The 22,679-nt window shown below is 44.9% G+C and overlaps 1 protein-coding gene and 1 non-coding gene across 2 annotated transcripts; both read right to left on the reverse strand.

Annotated features, from left to right (window-relative positions):
* Nucleotides 1–514: 514 nt before the first annotated feature.
* On the reverse strand, nt 515–12,469 carry Arr3 (arrestin 3). The gene is given in 17 exon segments (XM_050119697.1): nt 515–1,081; nt 3,098–3,209; nt 3,524–3,576; nt 3,578–3,603; nt 3,778–3,793; nt 3,795–3,845; nt 4,620–4,687; nt 5,359–5,384; nt 5,387–5,417; nt 5,517–5,532; nt 5,534–5,633; nt 5,636–5,698; nt 11,727–11,771; nt 11,964–12,011; nt 12,014–12,023; nt 12,172–12,202; nt 12,462–12,469. Coding segments are annotated over 17 exon segments (816 nt in total). The 3' UTR covers nt 515–969.
* Nucleotides 2,159–2,322, reverse strand: LOC126487085 (U1 spliceosomal RNA). Its single transcript, XR_007588269.1, has one exon. It is a non-coding gene; the product is annotated as a U1 spliceosomal RNA (small nuclear RNA).
* Nucleotides 12,470–22,679: the final 10,210 nt, after the last annotated feature.

The following is a 22,679-nucleotide window of genomic DNA, read 5'->3' on the forward strand; positions in this document are numbered from 1 at the left end:
ACCCCCCCACCCCCCCCCCCCCCCCCCCCCCCCCCCCCCCGTAGTTACAGTCCTCTCCTAAGAGGAAGGAAATAGCACAGAGATCACCAGCTGGTCTGGACAAAGCTATTTTTTCAAGTGCTGCAGTGGGGCTTCTACACAGGACTGGCAGAGATAGGCTGCTGGCATCTCTGAACTCCATTTGCTGCTGGAGTTTTCCAGTTCTGCCTGGTCTGCCTCATAAACTCCTCAAGGACTATGTCCTCCGAGCTTGCAGAAGCAGCATAGGAGAAGTGAGGGTTAGCAAAACTCTTCCTGGGCTTTCTCCACATTCTTGATTCTAAAAAGACACTCCCTTTCCTGCTTCTCAGCCCTCCCCCACCTCCATGGAGGGCTTGTTTCCCTTTTGAGTCTGTCTAGACAATGGTGTCCCGGGAGTGTTAAAAGGGAAACGAAGGAGTGTAGGAAGGTCAGGTAGAGGGAAGGGATTATAAAAGGTAGACAGGAATGATGCAATGTACCCCAAATCAACAGCTTAAAATAGAGAAGGGGCAACCAGCCCAGTTTTGCCAGTGGGTATGGGATTATAAAGAAAACAGCAGAATGGGTTTTTGAAGGGAAAGAAGAGAATGGAAGGGATGAGGGGAAAAACAATTCCAAGAAGATCACCGGCTGACAGGCAGGGAGACAGAAAACAGGGCTGTAGAAAGCACCAGGCTGTGACGTGAAGCTAGACCATGCTTCCGGTTCAGTCTTGAAAGCGACACTTAGAGGAAGCTTTTAAAAATTCCATCATAAAACAGCAGTAGGCAAGGGGGTGGGATAGGCTTCCAAGCCTCATACTGACTTACCTGGTAACCACCTTGCAAGGATGGAGAGGGACACAAAATGGCTCTGCAGTCCCGTGAGGAAATTTCTTTGCTCTTCTCCCTCCTTTTTTTTCTGGGTCTCCCCTCACCTATATGTCCCCTGAAAACCTAGACATCCTATCTACCCCTGCCTAGACCAACTGGAAATCTTCACACACACCCCAACATAGGACACCAGCAGGTTGACTCTAACTTTGTAGGATACCATCTCCTTGTTCATTCCAGGTTGAAAACTTGATATTGTAGTGTCAATTTGGGGATGTTAGGAATATAATTGAATCTAGCTCCCCCAAATCCTTCCTGTGGTTTCCTATTGCCATGCCCTGTTACCTGTGTCTTTTCCCAAAAGATATCCCAGACTGATTACTTTTACCCAGTTGGGATGACATTTTTCTTCCTACAATTCCATTTGACTGTGTTACTGTCTGCTCAAGGGCCTTTTTTTTTTAATTGACTATAACTACTCTGCAATCTAGCCTCTCTTTTCTGCCCTAACTCCTAAACACCTAGAACATAGCCTAGGCAAAACTGCCTTCCTTTTTTGCTCCTCAAAATGCCATGTGGGATTCCTACCTTCTAGCTTCTTCCCATACCAGGTTTCCAGTCTGGAATGTTCCTTCCTTCTATTATTAATATCCAGATTTTACCCATTCTTCACAATATGACCCACATGCAACTAACACTTAGTAACACTTAGCTGTTGGATTCCATTCGCTTTCCCCTGTGTTCCTAATCCAGGCTGTATATTGACTGAAGGCAAAGACAGCCTTAAATTTCTTTGTATAATCTGATTGTGTTGCAGAGGAATGAACTTGTAATAAGCGCTCAATAAAAATAAGATACCAAAAGCTGTAAGAATCTTGGGGTAGTCTTTTGGTTGCCTTGGGGTGCAAATATAAAATATAAAATAATGCTCTTTGGATAATTTCTAAGGCTATTTCTAAAAATAATGACCTGTAGATAGGCGTTTGGTAAGGCATGGGGAAAACTGGGCAATTGTGATTGTAAATGACGGGCAAATGGCTTTGGTGAGAAACACATCTAGTGCTAATCTGAAGGCATAGAACCAAATGAATGGCATCAAAGAATTCTATCAATTCCAGTCATATAATTCTCATTTTATATCCTCCTTTTCTGCTATTTATTATCTCCTAACCTTCTACTCGATTCTATCTTCTCTAGATAGTAGCTATTTTGTAGATCACATATTTAGAGCCAGATGGCATATAATAGAATCCTATCTGCCTCATAATCACTCAAACTTGACCAAGTCCCTTGTCTTTAAGCCCCAGAGTTCTTCCCTCACCCCCCAGGGGAAAGCGCAAACGCAGTCCCCCCACTAACAAAATTATGCAGTCGAGTTTCCCGCATTTGGGAAAATCGCAGGGATCAACACACCCCAAGTGCAATGGGTGAGCCTCGCCCTGGGAAAACCACCTGTGTGATCATGGTATCTCCCCTGCCAGGTAAGTATAAGCCTCAGAGTTCATATGTGTAAGTCGAATACCATACCTGGCCAGGGTTGGGGATGGAAGGCCCCGAGTTCATCCTCTGCACCTCAGAAACAACAAAACCCTGACTACCTGGCCAGTGTACCTAAATAGTATTCTTAGGAAGGGAAGATGATAGATGTAAAGCTTTCGTGAATTGTGTCTTGTTTTCATTTTCTATTAGTACATTTTGATTTCTCTATTTTGTGCCCTTGTATGGGTGTGGGGGTACAGGTGGCATGGTAAACAGGTGGAGGTCAGAGGACAATAAGAATTGATTCTCTCCTTCACCATGCAGATCCTGGGGATTGAACTCAAGCAGTGAGCTAAAGAAGCGCCTTTACTTGAGACATCACACCAGCCCCATTTGTATCATTTTAGTGACAGGGTCTTGCTGTACAGCCTAGGCAGGCCTCATACTTGTGATTCTCCTGCCTCAGTGCTGACCACTAAGTGTGCTAGGATTACAAGCAAGCACCCCTGTGACTCGTTTGGACTGTAAAAATCTTATATAACAAAGATTTTCTGTTCTCTGCATTTTCCTTTCTCATTACCTAAGATCTAAGCTTCCTATGGGTCCCATAGGTATTCATTTAGCTTGAGGCTGGCTCTGAGGCCTGTGAGTGTGCTGAACACTAGCTGAGGGGCATTTTAAAAGACAAATAGTCTCAAACAAAGATGAAACTCAGAGCCATACATATAGCATGTAGGATGGGTTAAGGGTAGAAAGTAGAGGCTGCAAATTACCTATGAGCTTACATTGTACTAGAGGCCAGATTGGTGCCTTCGAGCTTGAGTTTGCCATCCAGTGCCAGGCCCTGTTTCTGGTAGTAGGCAGCCAGGAGTGGAGTTACTGCCAAGGTCCGTGACCCTATACATATGTAGTAAGTTGTCATCTCTTGTTTGCTTTTGTCTTTTCCAACAGGGTTTCTCTGTGTAGCCCTGGCTGTCCTGGAACTAGCTCTATAGACCAGGCTGGCCTCGAACTCACAGACATCCACCTGCCTCTCCTTCCCGAGTGCTGGGATTAAAGGCATGTGCTGCCACCAGCCAGCAGTGATCACATGTTTTAATAGGCCTGTTTGGGGGGAAAAAAAACTAGGATAAATGTAAATGAGTAAGAAGTCCAGTTGTGTTTTAGGACCTGTGGTCTGGGGGTTAGATGCAGAGCAATAAGACACTCACCTGCAATCTTGATTCTTTAGATGACCTTGTTGGTACAGTTGTTGATAGAAACAGACAGAAATAGCTTCTCCATAGTGAACCTGAACCAGAAGAAGGTTGGAGGGAGGCTACCCAGACCTAAATCTAGAATTTTCATTTCCTTAAAACTGTTGTCCCGACTCCCATGTCTGCCTACTCAAGTTAAGACATCAGCAAAAAGGGGGTATCAGAGGGGTTCTAATGTAATGGATAGGATATAGGTGGGTATCACCAACCTCCCTGTCCATCCAGGAGTTGTTGGGGTTGAGCTGATGAGAAGAAGCTGCGAATGGGGCGGGGCGCGGGGGGGGGGGGAGGGAAATGGGGGGGGGGGGGGGGGGGGGGGGGGGGGGGGGGGGGGGGGGGGGGGGGGGGGGGGGGGGGGGGGGGGGGGGAGTCTGGTTGTGGGGTGAAAACTGCACTTTCCATGTAACCAGATGCACAAAATGGCTGAGTAGAGGCCAAAGGATATGATCAAAATCTCATTCTAGAACCACAGACAACTCCATACTGTCCTTAAATCTCTGTGTTTACTTGGGGATGGAGGTGGGGAAAAGCCTCCCTCAGAGAATGCCTTGAGTCCTTGGTGTTCTATAAACCAAGGGGTTGCAAACTGGCCTGCTGGCTAAATCTGTCCTGTTTCTTATTTATCTATGGCCTGCAATCTAGGAATGATGCGATGCCTGCAGTTGTAAATGGCTAAAATAAAGAAAAAGCCATAGTCTATGACAGATGTTATATAAAATCTAAGTGTCAGTGTCCAAGAATTCAATTTTGTTCAAATGCAGCAACATGTTTTCATTTTTTTTGGTATCCATGACTACTCTAGCACCACAACAGCAGAGTTCTGCGGTTGCAACCAAGACATGGGATCCCACAGACTATAAATATGCCTCATTTGGCTTTTCACATGTCTCCCAGCCCATGTCCTAGAGTGAAGAAGGAAAGTGAAATAGGAGGGAATCAGAACATCCAAGTTGTTGGCAATGGTGCTATGGTAACTAGGTCTGCTTCTGTCCTAAGAGCAGGGTCTGTGGTAGAGGCGTAAGGCAAGGATTCGAGGAACACCAAGGAATACCTCTTAGGGATTTTCTCATTCAGATTTTCTGCAAAGAAATTCTTCACTTCAAAGTCCACCCCACACAGCTGTAAAGAGTCAGGAACAAAGAAAAATGCATTTCCAATTCTATCTCTCCCTTCCTTGTGGGACCACATAAAAATGTCTTCATCCCTTAGCTGTCTATTTCTCCAATCTCGTCCATCTGTCTTTCTTCCTACACCTCATTGTAACTACATGTCTGTCTATCTGCTCTCTATCTGTTTGGAGCCAAAGCATTCCCCAGGTGCCTGTGATTAAAGGTTTGGTCCCAGCTTATGTTTCTTTTCCTTTTAAGACAGGGTCTCATTGGGTATCTCTGGCTGACCTGGAAGCCACTGACCAGGTTGGCTTCAAATTCAACAGAGATCTTCCTACCTCTGCCTTCCAAGTGCTGGGATTAAAAATGTGCACCACCACACCCAGCCTAGATGATGTTTTGTTGGGAGGTGGTTAAAAAAAATTAAGAGTTGAAACCTCTTAAGAGAGATTGGGAAAGTTTGGTTATTACAGACATGCACTTCTTGGTTCCTCCCTGGACACTATGGGGTGACCAGACCTCTTCTGCCATAAGCTCCCACCATGATGTACTGTGTTGCCACAAATCCAGATCAACTGAGTTGCCATAGACTGAACCATGAGAGAAAAAAGACAAAAAGTCTTCTTTTTAGGTTGACTATGTCATTGGTGGATAGGTAACTAGTTCACTGTCTTCCCTTGCCTTTCCTGAATTTTCAGGCCTAGGTGCAGTGTCACCGAATAGGGCAGGGTAGCAACCATCTAAGAAATCAAAAGGATCTCAGCAAAACAGGGAGACCTTTTCCTGTTCTTTTATCTCTTAGTCTCCTCTGGAAATTGCCCAAGACTTAAAGTCAGTACCTGGAGTGTGAAAGGCCCCAAGTTTGTGCAGAAGCTGTAAGGCTGTGAGGGGGCCCTGGGTGCTGCTTGATTCAGCTGGAGCCACTTGCTTGGCCTGTACATAGAGATCTTCGCGTATGTCAGACCAATCACATCCAAGTCATCACAGCCATAGTAAAAAGCACATGTCAACATGACAAACACTGCAGGCAAAGGAGGAAAAGAGTGACTTGTCAGAGCAGTGGTGAAGGAAATCCTAAATGGGGGATAGCAGGGCCCAGAGAGGACCCTGTTATAATCCAGAAAGCGTGGCCATTAAGAAAAGGATCAATACATTTGGTTGCAGGCAAATTTTAAATGTCTCTGTTAAAAGTTTCAAAAATTAAAAAAGGAAATTTAGAGTTAACATATTTGAAGCACATTTAATAGTTTAGCATCTGGAATATAAAGAACTCTGGGAGGCTGAGGAGATTGTTCAGTTGGCAAAGAACTTGCTGCGAAAGCATAAGTACTTGCGTTTGATCCCATGTAAAAAGGTGGGGTGTGGTGGTGGTACATGCTTCCAATTCCAGCTCTGCTAGGTGGAGAGAGGTGGGGAGCCCTGAGGCTCAGTAGCCAGCCAGCCTAGTCTAACCAGTGAACCCCAGGACAGTGAGAGATCCCGTCTCAGAAAACACGGTAGACGGTGCCTCTTGAGGAATGACACCCAAGGTTGGCCACTGGTCCCCACATATACCTGTTCACATGTGAATAAAATAACTGTTACAAATCAACAAAAAAAATGCCATTCTCAAAGTTTGCAAAGAATGAGGATGTATTCTTAGTAGAAGCACAAGTGCAGTGACTGGCCAATGATTTGTGTAGTCTCAGTAGTAATCAGATGCACTCAAATTAAAGCCACAGTGGGTAAACATTTCACACAGATCAGACTGTCAAAAATATTAAAGCCAGACAACCCTAAGTGTTCATAAGGATGTAGCCCAATTGGAGCTCAAATGAACAATTGGTGGGAACTACATTAATATAACCACTTTGGAAAACTGGTGCTGTCTAGTAAAATTGAATCTTTTCTCATCTTCACTTATGAATGGGGTTAAGACCCTTATTAGAGAAGACTTATGTAGCATCCGTCTTTTTTTCTGTTTCTTCTGCCACCTAAGGATACAGCATTCCTCCCCTCTGGAGGGCCCAGCAATAAGGCACAATTTTAGATGCAAAGAGAAGCTTTTGACCAGAGAATTGAACATGCTAATCATTTGAACTTGGATTTGCCAGGCTACTGAATGGTAAGAAAATAGATTTCTTTTCCTTATATATCACCCAGTTTTGGGTATTATGGTATATCAGCATTAATGGACTAAGAAATATATTAGCATGATTAAATCTCAAAAAGTAAATACCAACAGTGTGTAAAAGAAACTTCTAGCAGCAGAACTAAATGCATGGTGCATCACCATTTATATAAAGCTTAAAACTGTATGTAACAATATAAAATTGGTTGTAGATACATAAACATAAATTATAAGTGTAAAAGCATCATGGAACAAATACACAATAGATCTAGGAGAGTGGTCACCTGCGTAGGAGAAAAGAGACGGGTGAGGGAGAGAGACTCAAAGGACACAGGAAGCCTCAGGTTCTATAGTTCTTTTCAAAGCTAGGTAGTAGCTATAATCTTTATGCCTGAAATGTTTAATAGTTCAAAGGAGTTAACGAGATTTAGGGTCAGGTACCAGCAAGCTAGCACAATGGGTAATCCCCACAAGCTGGATGACTTCACTTTAATCCCTGGGACCCACAAAAAGCTGGAAATGGTGGCTTGCATCTGTAATCCCTGCATTCATAAGGCGAGGTGGGAGCAGAGGCAGGAGATTCATGGGTCAGCTAGACAGAGTAGCAGAACAAGAGAGACCCAAGCTGAAAGGAGAGAACTGACACTCCTAAGCTCTTTGACCTCCGCACGCACCCCATCACATCTGCATTGACATACCTGTATTATATGCATGTGTGCCCATACAAACACATAATAATAACAACAAAATTTCAAAAATATTTCGGGTCAGGATACCTGGACTTTAATAGGACTTATAAAATTCCCTTGGCTTCTCTGGACCTGTTAGTATGATTGTCAAAAATAGGACTGGAGTTGAGGAGATGGCTCAGCGGGTAGCAGTGCTAGCTCTACAACCACAAGGACTGAGTTACAATCTCCAGAACCCACATAAAAAATCTGGACATGGCTGCATATGCTTGTAATCCCAGCATTTGTGGGAAGAGACAATTGGATCCCAGAAGGTCACTGGCCATCATGCCTTTCCAACATGCTGGGCTCAGTTCAGTGAAAGACCCCATCTCAAGTGCATAAGTTATAGAGGATGACACCTGGACGTCTCCTGTGGCCTCAGTGGGTGAACAGACCTGCATACATGTACACTCCATGCACTACCGCCACATTCACACAGCACATACATACATACCCTCAATACACAAATGGTCCTGCACTGTGAGCCATAACTCTATTATGTAGACTTCACAAAAATTCCTTAAGTGAAGAGAAAGTTAGGTAATGGTTCAGGATTCCCCTCCTTCTACTTATTTATTTATGCATTTGTTTATCTTGACACAGGGTATCCCGTAGCCTGAGGTAGTCTTGAACTCCTGAACATGTGCCTCCATGTCTGGTTTCTGCAGTGCTGAGGATTGAACCCAGGACTTCATGCATGCGAGACAAACTCTCTGTCAACTAAGCCACATCCCCAGTCAGGTTCAGAACTTCAGGCCATAACTCATGAGGGTCTAGACTCTAGAGCCTAGTCTCATGTGTACCAAAGTTCACTCAGAGGATGGCTATGAGGAGTTAATGTATAAAAAATCCCTTTGATGCTTAATGTGGTATTTAGATGTAATCCCAGCACCTGGAAGGTGGAGGCAGGAGGATCAGGACTTCATGACTAACTTTAGCTCCGAAATGATGAGGCCAGAATGAGCTGCGTAAGACCCTGTTTTTAACAAAGAAAGAAAAATAATTTTATTTGGAAGCATCCATAGATATGAATGATTGGTAATGATGATGATGGTGATAGAAGTCTTAGCAAAAGATGGAACAGGTACAAGTGAACTCATACTTTGCAGCTGTTATCTAAGATTAGGGGTAGACAGAAAGCCTCTGAACTGTACTAATGGGGTGTGGGACGGGGTAGGCAGGTGTACTCCAAAACTAAAGTGACAGGAAAGGTGAACAGAGATGGGCAACTTTAAGTCTATCTGGAGTCTTTACACAGAGAACTGCCCACAGCCATGTGTGAATAGAAAACAACTTATTATATATGTTGTACATGGTCCATAACTGCTGCACACACCAAAACAAAACCAGACTAAAGTAGGAGGGGAATGGTTAGGAAGGAGGAGATCCTCGGAAATGGGGGATGAATATGATGACGATATACAATATATGTAAGAAAGAGTCCTAAGTGCTGGCTCAAACTCACAGAGCACTATCTGCCTCTGCCTTCCAAGAGAATAGCTCTCCTGAAATGCTAGGCTTCGCATTACCACCAAGCCAGATCCCCAGCCCTGCAATCCAACCCTTTCCATCTCCATGGCTTCTCAGTCTCTTGCTATCTTTCCTCGCTCCTCTGTAGTCAGAAGAAGGCTATGTCCTAGCAGAGGAGAGAGATGATGCTGAACTACTGAGCTCAAATCAGAGCTTAGGCCGCACTCACTGACTTTGCTCTTTCCATGGCCCGAGTTAGGCACCCATAGCAAGGTGCTCCAAGAACAGTTCATCAGGTTGACAACCTCTCCACAAAGGTTACCAGACCCTTTCCTGACTCGTTCCTTATCTCTTTCATTTGGCCCTGCCCTTGCCTTCTTCAGACTTTTGGTGGTAGTACAGTGATTATAGGGATCAAGCCTATGACCTTTTTTGAGGCAGGGTCTCACTATGTAGTCCTAGCTGTCATGGAACTCACTGTGTAGACGGGGCTGGCCTCAAACTCACAGGATCTCATACATGCTAGGCAAGCACACCACCACTTAGCTTTCTTTTTACATTTTATTTTTAGACAAACTCTCATTAAATTGCCCATTCTTGAACTTGTTTGTGATCATCCTGCCTGAGCAGCCCAACCACCCTCAGTTACTGGGATTACAGGCCTACCTTACCAAATCTGGTTGCTCGCTTTTACTTTCTTTTAAAAATCAATGTCTTCTCTAAATGGATCCATTTTTTGTCTTAATTGTATGAAGCATAGACATACAAACTTGCGAGTATTAGAAAGTAGAATCGAAAAGAGAATCCAAAGCTCTCCCACAACGTCATATTCCAGAGAGAACGGCCATGTTATCTATCTTCTGTGATCTGTTGCCAATTGTTTTGTTTCTGTAACTGAACACAAAGTAATCTCAGGTACTTGTCTCTCATTTCATTTTTGAAATGAAACTTTTTTAAATTTCATGACCACTGTACCTTCGCATGCATTTGTGAGAGAGGCCAAGTAAAGTGATGTTAGACAGTAATACTGTCGCATGCCCACACCTTTTGTCTCACTCGCCACTAGCACTCAATGGCATAGAATAAGATACTTTCCCTTAAAACACACACCTCTGATGAAAAGGACATAAGAAAATACGGTAGAAGTGAGATGATGCTCAGAAAGTGACCAAACATAGAACTGGGGGTAAACTTCAGAAATGTGTGTGATTTAAATGAACAATAATATAAAAGTCTGCTAAAGAAACATAAAAGAAATTCAAAGGAAATGAAAAAAATCTATCTAATTTCTGAGTAAATGAGCATTTTGGGGGAGGTAAGTTCTGATACATAGCTCCATTGGCCTGAAAGTTGCTATGCGTGCTAGCCTGGCCTTGAACTTGTACTTTGCTTCCTGACTCAGCCTCTTAGATACTGGGATAGATGGAGACCATCATGCCAAGTACCATGCAATTTTTACAAGTAAATATTTCCTTCCCTATGATATTCTGAGCATTTTTAGGAATGTGCCAGGGGCAGGGTATTTAGATGTTAGAAACAGAGTATTTGTTACTTATAAATAAGTTAGCTAACTCGTGGCTATCCTGCAAAGTTTCTCTGATATTTGAAACTTGCCAGAATGCTTATTCATGGTGCTTAATCTGGGAGATGCAGGAGCGTTTATTCCTCAACATCTAAGGGCTGTTTCTAGACTAGTCATCACCAACTGATTCAGTCTTTTTTTCCATTTGAACCCAATTTTCAGTCCAGTTGGATCACAGTGGGGTTAATCCATAGTGCAAATTAAAAGGGGAAAATGCAGTGGAAAATATTTCTGTGCAATCTTGAATTAGAGTTCTGCTGCCAGAGTGCTGTCTCCTGCTGTTACTGCCTGTGGTTGTTATTCCTTTGGAATTTTTGTTAAAGGAATGTTTGGGCAGTCTCTCTCTCTCTCTCTCTCTCTCTCTCTCTCTCTCTCTCTCTCTCTCTGTCTCCACACATACGGACACACACACACACACAAACACAAAAAAAAACAAACAAAGGAAAAACTCAGTGGAATGACATATATCACAGCTTACAAAATGGAAGCCCAATGAACACTTAGGGTATAAAACAGAAATAAATAAATAAATAAACAAACAAACAAATAAATAAATAAATAAATAAATAAATAAATAAATGGAATAGTTAAAGACCTATACAGGCCTTTAAAAATGTTTTAATGAGTTGTTAACATTTGAAGGTCAAGACATTTATGTAAAAATATGGGCTTTTCTGTGTGTTGGTTCACTCCATAGGCATCTAAGCTTAAATAGAAACCAATAGTCATGCAGGACTGCCATACCAATAATGGGAAAAAACAGAAATTTTGTAAAGACATTATTTTAACTTCACATATTTGCTTTGTGTAATTTTGAAGAGCATAATTTTATTTGTTCTCTAGAAGCATAGTTATTTTGAATATTCTTTGGGGTAAAAATGAACAATCTTTTGAGATTTGGGTCCTATGAAGTGCTTACCGTGAGCTCCACTTCCAGTGCTTTTTACAACCAAAAGAATGTGGCCATGTTATGCCCTACTTCCTGGTTGTTAGGACCTGGCAGACAAAACACTCAGAGTTCCTGTCACTTTCCGGTTTCCTGATGCCCCTTTGGCCTAGGCCTCTCATTCATGTCATCTATCTCGTTTGTGTGGCATTTCTGCACAGGAGCTGGTTCTCCTGCAGCTTACAAAAACCAATAAGGACTTCTATGTACTCTTTCAACCTTTTAAGTACTCGGGGTCAACAAGGATTGCTCCATCTTCGGGGGGGGGGTGGCATCCTGATCAGAAAACCTTTGAGTATGAATTCGACAGGGGTTGATTCCTGGAAAGATGATTCCCTTCCTACCCTTCAATTGGCCTCATTGTTCTGTGTGGTCATGCTTGGCCTGTCTTTTACTTCCTGGCTCCCACTCCCTTCACAGGCTCTTTCCCCCTTGGGACTCACTAACCAATGGGCTCCATCATGTCCAAATCATCCACGAAGCCTCATTTCCCTGGTACAGGGAAAGCTGGTGTGGAACAACTTGCTGGGTCAGTCTCAGTTATCTTTGAATGAATAGTCCCAAAGCCCAGAGCTCAGCCCGCCGAGACCTTGAGGGATGGGTCCGCTTGTCCCCTTTGCACTTTCGTTTGCTCGGCTGTACCAGGTTCTCTTACCTTCCCACTGGAGCTAGTCTCCCTAAACACTCTATGGGGTGCAAATCAGAAAGAGGAAGGGAGTTGGCAGATTAGGAAAGAGGAGAGAAAAGAAAGGGAAGTTTGTGGAACAGAAAAAGATTCCTAGGATTAGAAGAGGCTCCAAGAGCATGAGATAGAGCAGAGCAAAGGTAGGAATAACTGGGGGGGGGGGAGAGGGGCAGGCTATGAACTCTTCCATCCCAAAGGCAAACACTCAGGTTTGGATAAGGAACAATTCAGAGATCCAGAGCATTAGAAGGAATTCTTACGTGGACATGCTGGCCAAGGAATTTATGTTGACTCTTTCCTGAGACACGGAAAGGAGGAAAGCTCAATTACTTAACCCCTACTTTCCTCGTCGCACTCCAGTATCCCATAGAAATGCCCCTAGTATACTAGACACTTAAATACCAGACGAGCACCCAGTGCTTCCTGTTCTCCCCCCTTCCTATGACACCTCTTCAGTTACACATTTGGCCAAGGGGAAAACACCTCCCTCCCTATTTGTTATAAGCCAATCTCTATCTCTGTCTGTCTGTCTGTCTGTCTGTCTGTCTGTCTCTCTCTCTCTCTCTCTCTCTGTGTGTGTGTATACACATACATGCATGTATGCATATGTGTGAAAGTCAACAGGACATCCAGTGTCTTCCTTGGTTGCTCCCTGTCTTATTTATCCCACTTGATCCCACTTTGTCTCTTAAACCATGGTTTGGGGGCTGCACGATACTGAACTTCAGCTGGCGCAGTCGTTGGCAAGACATGTTTGTGTTGTGGGAGAGCGGCAGGGCTATGTTCCTGGCACCCAGCCGCCCACATGGCTAGCTTATGCCCCGAAATAATTACACAGAAACTGTATTCTTTTAAACACTGCCTGGCCCAAAAGTTCCAGTTTCTTATTGGCTAGCTCTTACATATGGATCTAACCCATTTCTAATAATCTGTGTAGCTCCACGAGCTGGCTTACCAGGAAAGATCTTAACCTGCGTCTGTCTGGAGTGAGAGAATCATGGCGACTCCTCGACTAAGCTTCTTTCTCCCAGCATTCTGTTCTGTTTACTCCACCTACCTAAGGGTTGGCCTATCAAGGGGCCTAGGCAGTTTCTTTATTAATAAGAAATCACTCCCACATCATGTTTGTTAACTAAATGAATGAGTAAGTGACTGGATTATATCTCTGTTTGTCCCTGGGATGGACTTGACACTGAATTAGGATGTTTTTAACCTTCAACCAAGATAAGGAAGAAAGGGGAAAAGGAGGAGGAAGAAAGGTGTAGGGGAGAAGGGGTTGCTGCGCTCGATTTCTTGCTGTTGGTGGCAGAAGCCTCCGTGGAGATGAAAAGTCCTCCTGGCCCTTACTTATCTTCCCTCTTATTACTTTCCTCAAAATTTCCCACCCTAGCTCCACCCATCTCTTCAGGTTCTAGGGAACCATAGAGAGGGAAATGTCTTTCTGGTGCTTTCCTTCAGTACATACCAGGCCTGGTCAGAGGGATGAGTTGAGGGTGGTGCATTCTAGAAGTCTCTTACATTGATCATCCATTGCTTGCATCAGGAAAGATGTCCCTCTCCTCCCCCTAAAGGAGACGCTAAAAGCAAGGACGGTAAGCCTATTAGGCTAGAAGTAGGGAGATTTAGAGCTGGAGTTCACATGAGCCTTCAGCTCTGGTTGCTAGGCTGGCCTCCCAGCCTCTTATATCTGCAGTCCTTTGAATGTGTAGATTGGTGGGAGTCAGAGAACAAGAATAGGGTTGAGGTGGGTGGCATGAAACACTGCTATAATTAGCTTAGGGGCCAAGAGTTGGAAAACAGATTAGTGAGCACAGATTAGTGGCTATGAAATCAGCCGGCTGTTACTGAGGAGGTAGGGGATTCTGATGATGGTACTGATTTAAAAAAAAAACAAGAAGTAAAAAGGAAGGCATGACTGTTCCTTTGTATGGTGGAGGAGAAGGTTTGTTGTAGATAAGAGGCACCTGGAAGGGTCCGGAGTAACAATGACCCTGAACCAGGCCATGTAAAGGAGACCAGGAGACCAAGAGGCCAAAAGGGCAAAAAAGGTAAAAGGAGTAAAAAGGATCATGTAGCCCAAATGGCTGGATTATATTAAGGAAGAGCCACCTGGGGGAATGGAACCCCAGACCCTGGGCTGCTGAGTTCAGGGTAGGAGGTGGGTACACCAACCACACCCTGTAACAGGTAGGGACTGAGGGATACTGGGAGAATGTGGGGGGCAGGTCCGCTTTGATATATAAACAGGCACCTCAGCCATTTGTCAGGGATTTGAGACCTATCAGTTACAGGCAGTGCATTTAAGAAGGGAATTTGTGGGCTTGGACTTGTAAAGCCTTCCACACGAGGGCTGGGATCAAAGACAAGTTGGAATTCTTAAAAATGAAGGGGTAAAAGCAGGAGGGCTCATGGTGTGGACCTTGGTCTGTCTGAGCAGCCTCTGCCACATTCCAGCCCCTGTATCTTTCACCATCCGTTGTAGGCCACATGAAAACCCAGAGGGTGGGAAAGAGTCCCAGTTGGGACCTTGGGCTCTTGAAGCCTGATTACGATGAGAAACCCCAATTATCCTAACTCCGGTGTAGAAGAGGAATCAGTCTCCTGTAGGCGGTGGAGCAGGAGCAGAGATCCTTGAATTTCTTTTTTTCTGAGAGGAAGGCACAGTGTTCCTGGCCTGGGGGCAGGTTCTCTGCTAGCGCAGCAGAGCATTACACTTCAGGGAACAGGCAGCTGACTTCTGGATGACCCAGACCTAGGGGAACTTGCCCACCTCCCACTGCCAGCTCTTGAGTCTTTCCAATCCCTGAAACTAGGTCCATGCTCTAAGCAGCCTCCCTCAGCTTGTGTGACCACTCATGGAATTAGAGCTATTTCTGTCCCTGCAGCCACCATAACAGTAGCAACAAAGTTCTCTCTAGTTCTTGTTTTTCTTCTAGGGCATGGGCCCCACCTCTGTACGTACGAAGCGTGTAGAAGCAGAAACTCCGAGGTCTGAGGATCCAGGATTCTGGTCAGCCTTCTCCTCCCCTTAGACCTAGCTGGCGTTTACTATTTACTATATATAATACACAAGTCTTCAACCCTTGAGATGGGCTCTCTAGGTCTCAGAGGATAGCTATGGCTGTGGCTTAGAAGGCTGGCTGAGTTGGGCCCTTTCTCACCTACGGCTCTATGTAGGGTAGAGATAGAAGTATCAAGATTACCATATGGCTGGGTGTGGTGGCACATGCCTCTAATCCCATGGCAGGATGTAGTGGCATATGCCTCTAATCCCGACACCTCAGGAGGGAGAGGTGAGGTGGATCTCTGTGAATTCCAGGCCAGCCAAGGCTACACAGAGAGACCCTGTTTCAAAAATGAACATGTGAATGAAAGAAACTAATGATAGAGAAATAGCTTAGAACTCAAAACCAAGGGCTACATGTATGGAACAGAATATCCGTGTGAAAAAAGTCCCAGAAATACACATGATAGAAAAGGCGAGTGCTGTCTTAATGACCCATAGGAAGTCACAACTCTTGTAGCCCCGTACCATCCAGTTTCCAGTTCTCTGGTTCACTTACTTCCTTGATTGGAAATGTTCTTTCTTAATAAGCAGTCTCTGTTACCGCCACAGTCCAGATGTCCCTGGTCCAATTCCTTTAGGTCATAGGGATCTGGAAATACAGCAGGTGGCCTGCAGATTCCAGTTTCTGCCTCTAACACCTAGATAGAATGCCTGTATTCCTTTGCACAGTTGAGTGAGTCAGCCGGGCCCTTCCGTGACCAGCATGCTCCTCAGGGCCGACTCAGTTAATTGCTCTGTGTCTTTCACAGGCATTTCCAGGCAGTTAGAGAAGCTCGAATTTTGCTGGGACTGTAATGAGACAGAAACTAAGCTTTGGCATGTGGGAAAAAGCCTGGAACTTGCTAAGGTTAGTGTCTATGGGGAAGGTGAAAAAACCAGAAGCAATCTATTTTTGGCCTACGTTTCATCAGACCCACACTCAAAGACCCACTCCTCCTTTTAGGGGCGTATCCCCTCTCTGAAATCAGGTTCTGATCCGCTCAGTGGGAAGAAAGGAGACCTGGGCAGTCTTTAACTCATTATTATCGAACTTAAATCTTTATCTCTTTTTCTGATATTTGCAATGTGGGGCTGGGATATAATTTGTAGATGGTAAAATGCAGAAGTGTTTTTGAGACAAGATCTCACTATGTAGCTTGGGTTGGCCTGGAACTCACAACTCATTGAGATTGCAGGCGTATGCCCCCGTGCCTAGAATAATGCATAAATCTTGAATGCACTTCAGTGAATCTTTACTTACTATGATGGACTGAATACTGACACCCCATGTATCAGGCTATAATTGTTAAAGCATATAGATATTACCCTACATGGTGAAAGGGATTTTGTAGATGTAATTGGAATTCTTTGTTTGCTTGCTTGTTTGTTTGTTTGATTGATTTTTGAGACAGGATTTCTCTGTGTAGTCCTGGCTGTTCTGGAACACACTCTGTATACCATGCTGGCCTCGAACTCACTGAGATCTGCCTGCCTTTGTTTCCCAAGTGTGTGATTAGATTCTTTTTATTTTTAATAATTTATTTATGTGTATTTTATGTGTATTGATGTTTTGCCTGCATATATGTCTGTGTGAGGGTGTCAGATCCCCTGGAATAGGGATTATGGACAGGTGTGAGCTACCATGTGGGTGCCTGGAATTGAACCTGGGTCCTCTACAAGAGCAGCCAGTGCTCTTAACCACTGAACCGCCTCTCCAGCCCCGTGATTAGGATTCTTAAAATAGAGAGATTATTCTGGGTTATCTGAGTTGGTCCAAAGGGAATCAGTCACTAGTCTTATAATGAAAGAGAAGCAAGCTGTGTGTGTGTGTGTGTGCACCTTTAATCCTGGCATTTGGGAGGCAGAAGCATATTGATCTCTGCGAGTTCAAGGCTGGCCTGCTTACATAGTGAGTGCCAGACCAGCCAGGGCTACACAATGAGAGCCTGCCTAAAAAGAAGACGAAAACTAGGTTTGACTGAAGAGACAGGCCATATGAAGGCGGAAGTAAGATGCTATCACTGCTGGCTTTGAAGACTGAGAAAGAAGCCAGTGCTGCAAGCTGCAAAGGCAAGGAAATGGATTCTCCCCACAGACTCCCAGGTTGCCAGGTGACTCTCGCAGTTTAAGTAAAGCCCTGCTGACACTTTAGTTTTTAGCTCGCTGATGCTGATTTCAGACTTCTGACCTCCGGGGTTGTAGAGAACTATTGTGTATTGCCTTGAGAAAAGTCTGTGATAATTAGTTATAATGTCTGTGGGAAACTCATACCCTGTGTACACCCACATCCCCTGAAAAGTCCCTTGTTCCCCTTTCCCATTAGGAATATCCCAAAGAGCACTCTCGGTATCTTTTCAGTTGACATGGAGGATCTGTGTTTTCCAAGGATGCAAGGGTAAGAAGGCGAAGGAATACATCTGATAGTCTGTTGGGAGCAATATTTTCACGTCCTTATCCACTGCCACTCTGTATCCCTCAATGATATCCGAGCTAGACCGCCCAGTTATGATGTGGTACTTGTACCTCTGTGTGAGGAAGTGGTGGCATAGTCAGTAAGGATTGTAGCACACGGTATTGCTCACCAACTCAGCAGCCCTCTCCCCATCTTTGTAGACAGAGTCACCCTTTACAGAGGTGTCTACCCTCCTCCGGCGCCTCTCTCAACAAATGAGTTAGGGTTGTTTCGTCTCTTTGAAAGTCACTGGGTTTTCTAGGCATGATGAAATTCAGGCCACTGAGATGTGAGAGGAAATATGCTGGGGAGGTTCTGAAAAAGGTTTCCCGAGTGATAAATATAAATGCACAGGAAGAGAGGCCTTCCTCTCTTCTCATTGAATAGTGCCAAGTTTGGGTGCAATGCCCGAGATGCCATAGTCCCCGTGTGACCATGAACATTCCTAACAACATGCTGAGGGCTGCAGATCAGAAGGGCGGAAAGAATCTAGATCGGTATGACATTACTCAACTGCTGAATCCGCTCCTGCACTTAAACGCAAGCTAATATATATTTCTTTTTTAAAGTTAGCTGAAATTTTCAGTTATTGCAATGGAAAGGAAATCAACAAATTTTAAAATAGTTTATTGGCACGTGTTAATTATACATAGTAAGTTTCATGATGACAGCTCCAGACATGAACATAATACATTTTGACTGTGTTCACCCTCAGTAGTCTTTCTTGCTCCTCCCCCTTCTTCCCAACCAGTCCCCTTTTGTTCTCATGTCTGTTTTCTCTCAGTGAGACTGGGATTTACAGGAGCACGGGTTAGACTTGGTTTACAGGAGCAAGAGCACCTTACCAGTAGTAACACCACTGAAGAAAACAGTCTCTCCCTCTAGTACCATCAACCATCAACCTTTAGCTACACATAAATCCTCAGAGAGGGGTGGGGCCTCATGAACTCCTCCCTTTCCATAACGTGTGTGTGTGTGTGTGTGTGTGTGTGTGTGTGTGTGTGTGTGTGAGAGAGAGAGAGAGAGAGAGAGAGAGAGAGAGAGAGAGAGCGAGCCCAATTCTGTTTAGATCTTGTACAGTAATTCTAGCTGCAGTAAGTCCAGGGCTGTAGCAGTCATGCCAGACCGGGAACTCAGTGTTCCATACTGCTCCCCCACCTTTCTCTGGCTCTTACATTCTTTCCAAATCAACAGATTTGAGTGGGATGTGAACAAGGGCATTGGCTCAGTGGGGGAGGATGGAAAGGTGATGATGGATCAGCTACTAGGAACTACCTACATGACTACATTTAGAAAGACCAGAAAGGCTCACTAAGCTGGGTGTGGTGTCACGTGCCTGTGATCCTAGTACTTCGGAGGAGGCTGGGCTAGGAGGACTGTTGAGTTCAAGACCAGCCTGGGCTACTTAGTGAGTTATAGGCCAACCTGGGATACAGGGTAAGATCCTTTTTTTTTTTTTAAAAAAAAAGCCTGACCCCACACACAAACACACATTTTAAAGGCCCACTAGAGAGAAGATATATGAGCAAAGCTAACTTGAGTGTGATTGTATGGAACCAGTCACTTGCAGGTGATTTTATCGATAAGTTTGGGTCATCCAGGGTTTCAGTTACTGCTTCTCGCCATCAAGGCTTAACTTTCAGAAGGTGACCTCACTTCCCTTCGTCAGGAAAACACTCTGACTATAACCTCAAAATACTACCAATGATGCAGATGACACTGTCCAGATACTATGCTGAGTTCTTATGTGTATGGTCTGCTCTTCTCCTCATGACAGTCCAGATTCTGACAGCACTCAGGAGGAGTGGAGGAGCAGGGAGGCTCCATTCACAGCCAGCCAGCTGATAGGTTACAGGACTGGATTTCAACCTTAGCACCGTCTGCCTTCGTTGTTCAACTGTATTCTCACCTCCCATTTATTTCTTTCCTTTCTTCCTTCCCTCCCTCCTTTCTTTTCTCTCTTCTCTGCCTTCTTTCCTCCACCCTGATAGAAAGAGATTAGAAAACATCCTTCCCCCACTTTCAATTCTAGTCCCCAGTAAACAGCGGGCATTTCAGAGAAATTGCCATTAATATATTTATGACTAGTGCATGGAGGGACAAGGAAGGAGAGGAGAGAAGTATCTTTAAGTATTTATTTTAACTGTGTGTGTGTACACCTGAGTAGGTACCCACAAATGGCAGACAAGATTGTCATATCCTTTGGAGCTGGGATTACAGATGATTGTGAACCGCCAGATGTGGGTGCTGGGACTCAAACTTAGGTCCTCTGTAAGAGCAACAAGTACTCCTAAGTACTGAGCTTTTTCTGCAGCTCTGAGACAGAAATTTGAGAGGGGGAGAGGGAGGAGAGAGAGAGAGAGAGAGAGAGAGAGAGAGAGAGAGAGAGAGAGAGAGCGCAAGCCCTATGCTGGAATGTCTCTGTTATTAGAATTACTGATAACATCTTCTGGGTGTGGTGGTGCATATTGTAATAACAGCGCCAGGAGGTGGAGTGGCAAACCTGGGTTACAGAACAAGATCTTGTCCTAAAACAAAATAAAAGAAAATTATCAATAACTTCTAAACGGCAGTTAAAATCATGAGGGTAACTTTCTGAGGAGAGCTGGAGAGGGGAAGTCGGAAAGAGCTGGTGGAGAAGGAGAAGAAGAAAGAAGGGAGGTGGGAGGGAGGGGGTCTGCTTTGGGGAAGAGCCACATTGGGTGGAAGGATGACCAAAAGGAGATGGGGAAAGGGGTCGAGAGTGTCCAGAGGAATCGCAGAAACCAAGCAATGCAGACCACAGAGAACAAAAGGAAGAAGCGGCTCAGAGATGAGGGCATCTGGCTGTGGGGCTTTGTTCCCTCTGTAAGGGAGGCTGGGGGAGGTCTTGCCCTAAAGTAGCCACTAGGCGGCAGTGGCAACAGCAGCTGCAGCAGCAGTGTCCAGGGACAAGCAGAAACCTGCTTGGACTGAAGTCAGGTGAAGCCTGGCAGCCTTAAATCCGGGGAACCCCTTGAGTTAAGCCAGCTTGAAGCAGTAGAGCAGGAAGCTGTTTCATGCCAGATCTTTTAAAAAAAATTATTTAATTTTATTTTCCTTTTACTTACCAGCCCCAGTTCTCTCTCCCTCCCATTTTCCTGCCCTTCCCTCCCACCATCCCCCCCCCTCCATTCACTCCCCAGAGTGGTTAAGGCCTCCCTTGAGGACTCAACAAAGCCTGGCATATCAAGTTGAGACAGGGCCAAGCCGCCTCCCCGCCCCGCCCCCATATCAAGGCTGAGCAAGGTATCCCTCCATAGGGAATGGACTCCAAAAAGCCGGTTCGTGCACTGGGAATAAGTCCTGGTCCCACTACCATCCCACTTTCCCCCTCTCCCCCAGAAACAGATCAAGCCATAAAATTGTCACCCACATTCAGAGGGCTAAGTTCTGTCCCATGCAGGATCCCCAACTGTCAGTCCAGAGTCAGCGAGCTCCCACTAGCTCTGGTCAGCTGTCTCTGTGACATCATGATCTTGACACTCCCTTGCTCTTATGATCCCTCCTCCCTCTCTTCAGCTAAGCTCCAGGGCCTCAGCCCAGTGCTTGGCTATGGGTCACTACAGCCAGATCTTTTCTAATGTGGTACTTCTCCATGACTAGAGTCTACACCAAGTCTCAAGACACACTTGACCTCCCATGAAGAGGCCAAATTCATCCCTGGGAACAGAATAATGTAAAGAACATATAACAGACTTGCAGCATTTTATGACTTACAAGTGTTTGAACGCCTATTGAGCAATTCATATTCTGATACCTATGTTTTACTGCCCCCATTTCACTGCTGAGGAAACTAGAAATAGGTGCCCAGGTTTATACAGCTAATAAAGAGAACAAGAGTTTGAATTCAAGATAGCCTGGCTCCGGGCAGACATTTGAGTTTTTTATATCACATCCCAACAGTCAGTAGCCCAGGACTCAGGTTGTGCCTGAAACAGGACAGGGTCTCCAGGTTCCTTCCGCATCCAGAGTTGTAGGTCTTCCAAGAGATCCAGCTTCTGGCTTCTAGAGCGTTCTTTTCAGGCCCACCTCCTTCTCTCTCTTCCAGGATGCAGTTAGGTCACATTCCTGGGACCTGAGGATCAGGTTCTGAGTCTTAATTGCTTCTAAGCTCCACTTAAAGATTCTGCTCCAGCCTGCTCATCCCTCCCAACAAGTACTGCTCACCTTACCGACAACATCCTCCAGACCCAATTTGCCTGGCATGCTAGAGACAGTGGTACTTAGGAAGCCAGATTAAGTTCCTGAAGCCTCAGAGCCACAGTTGCTGTCAACTGTTCGCTGTCATTAGGTTTTTAATAATGGAAACTTGCCCAGCATGCCTTCTCTACTGTATTAAGACCAGGTTCTCCTGGGGTGATGGAAAGAGACAAGGTGCTGTGTAGGAAGGGGTGGGAGGTGTAAGGGAAGCTCATTGGCTAGCATCCACATGGAGATATGAACTGCTTCCTGGCCATCTGTTCTTACATGTGTCATAGGCATCTTAAAACATATATGCTGGAAAATGAACTTCCTTTCTTTCCCCAAATGTTCTTTCTTATAGCCTTTCCTGGGCCTGTTTACAGAAGTTCCCTTCTTCTAGTTTGCCCAGGCAAGAAGCCTGGAATTAGTTCTTTTTGACAGAGTCTTAGTGTGTGACCCAGGCTGGCTTTGAACTTGGAGCAATCATCTCAGTCTCAGCTAGTGACATTACTGGCATGTGTTGGAGTCACTCTTGATTCCTCTTCCTCTGCTGCTTGCCGTGCTATTTGTCTCAGCACAGAGCTTTCTGGAGAGCAGGGCAGACCATGGCACTCCTCTCCAAAGCTTCTGTGGCTGTCTTCCACAGGCTAAAGGCCCTACACTGGCTCACAAGAGCCTTCAAGACCTGGTCCCTCTCAAATGCTCTGACCTCATATTCTGTTCTTCTTCCTCAAAATACCTGGTCTTTATTCAAGTCACTCCAGTATTCAAAACAGC

This window comes from Alexandromys fortis, unplaced genomic scaffold (assembly GCF_014885135.2).
Source record: "Alexandromys fortis isolate MF-2015 unplaced genomic scaffold, M_Fortis_MF-2015_v1.1 scaffold_155, whole genome shotgun sequence".
Classification (NCBI taxonomy): domain Eukaryota; kingdom Metazoa; phylum Chordata; class Mammalia; order Rodentia; family Cricetidae; genus Alexandromys; species Alexandromys fortis.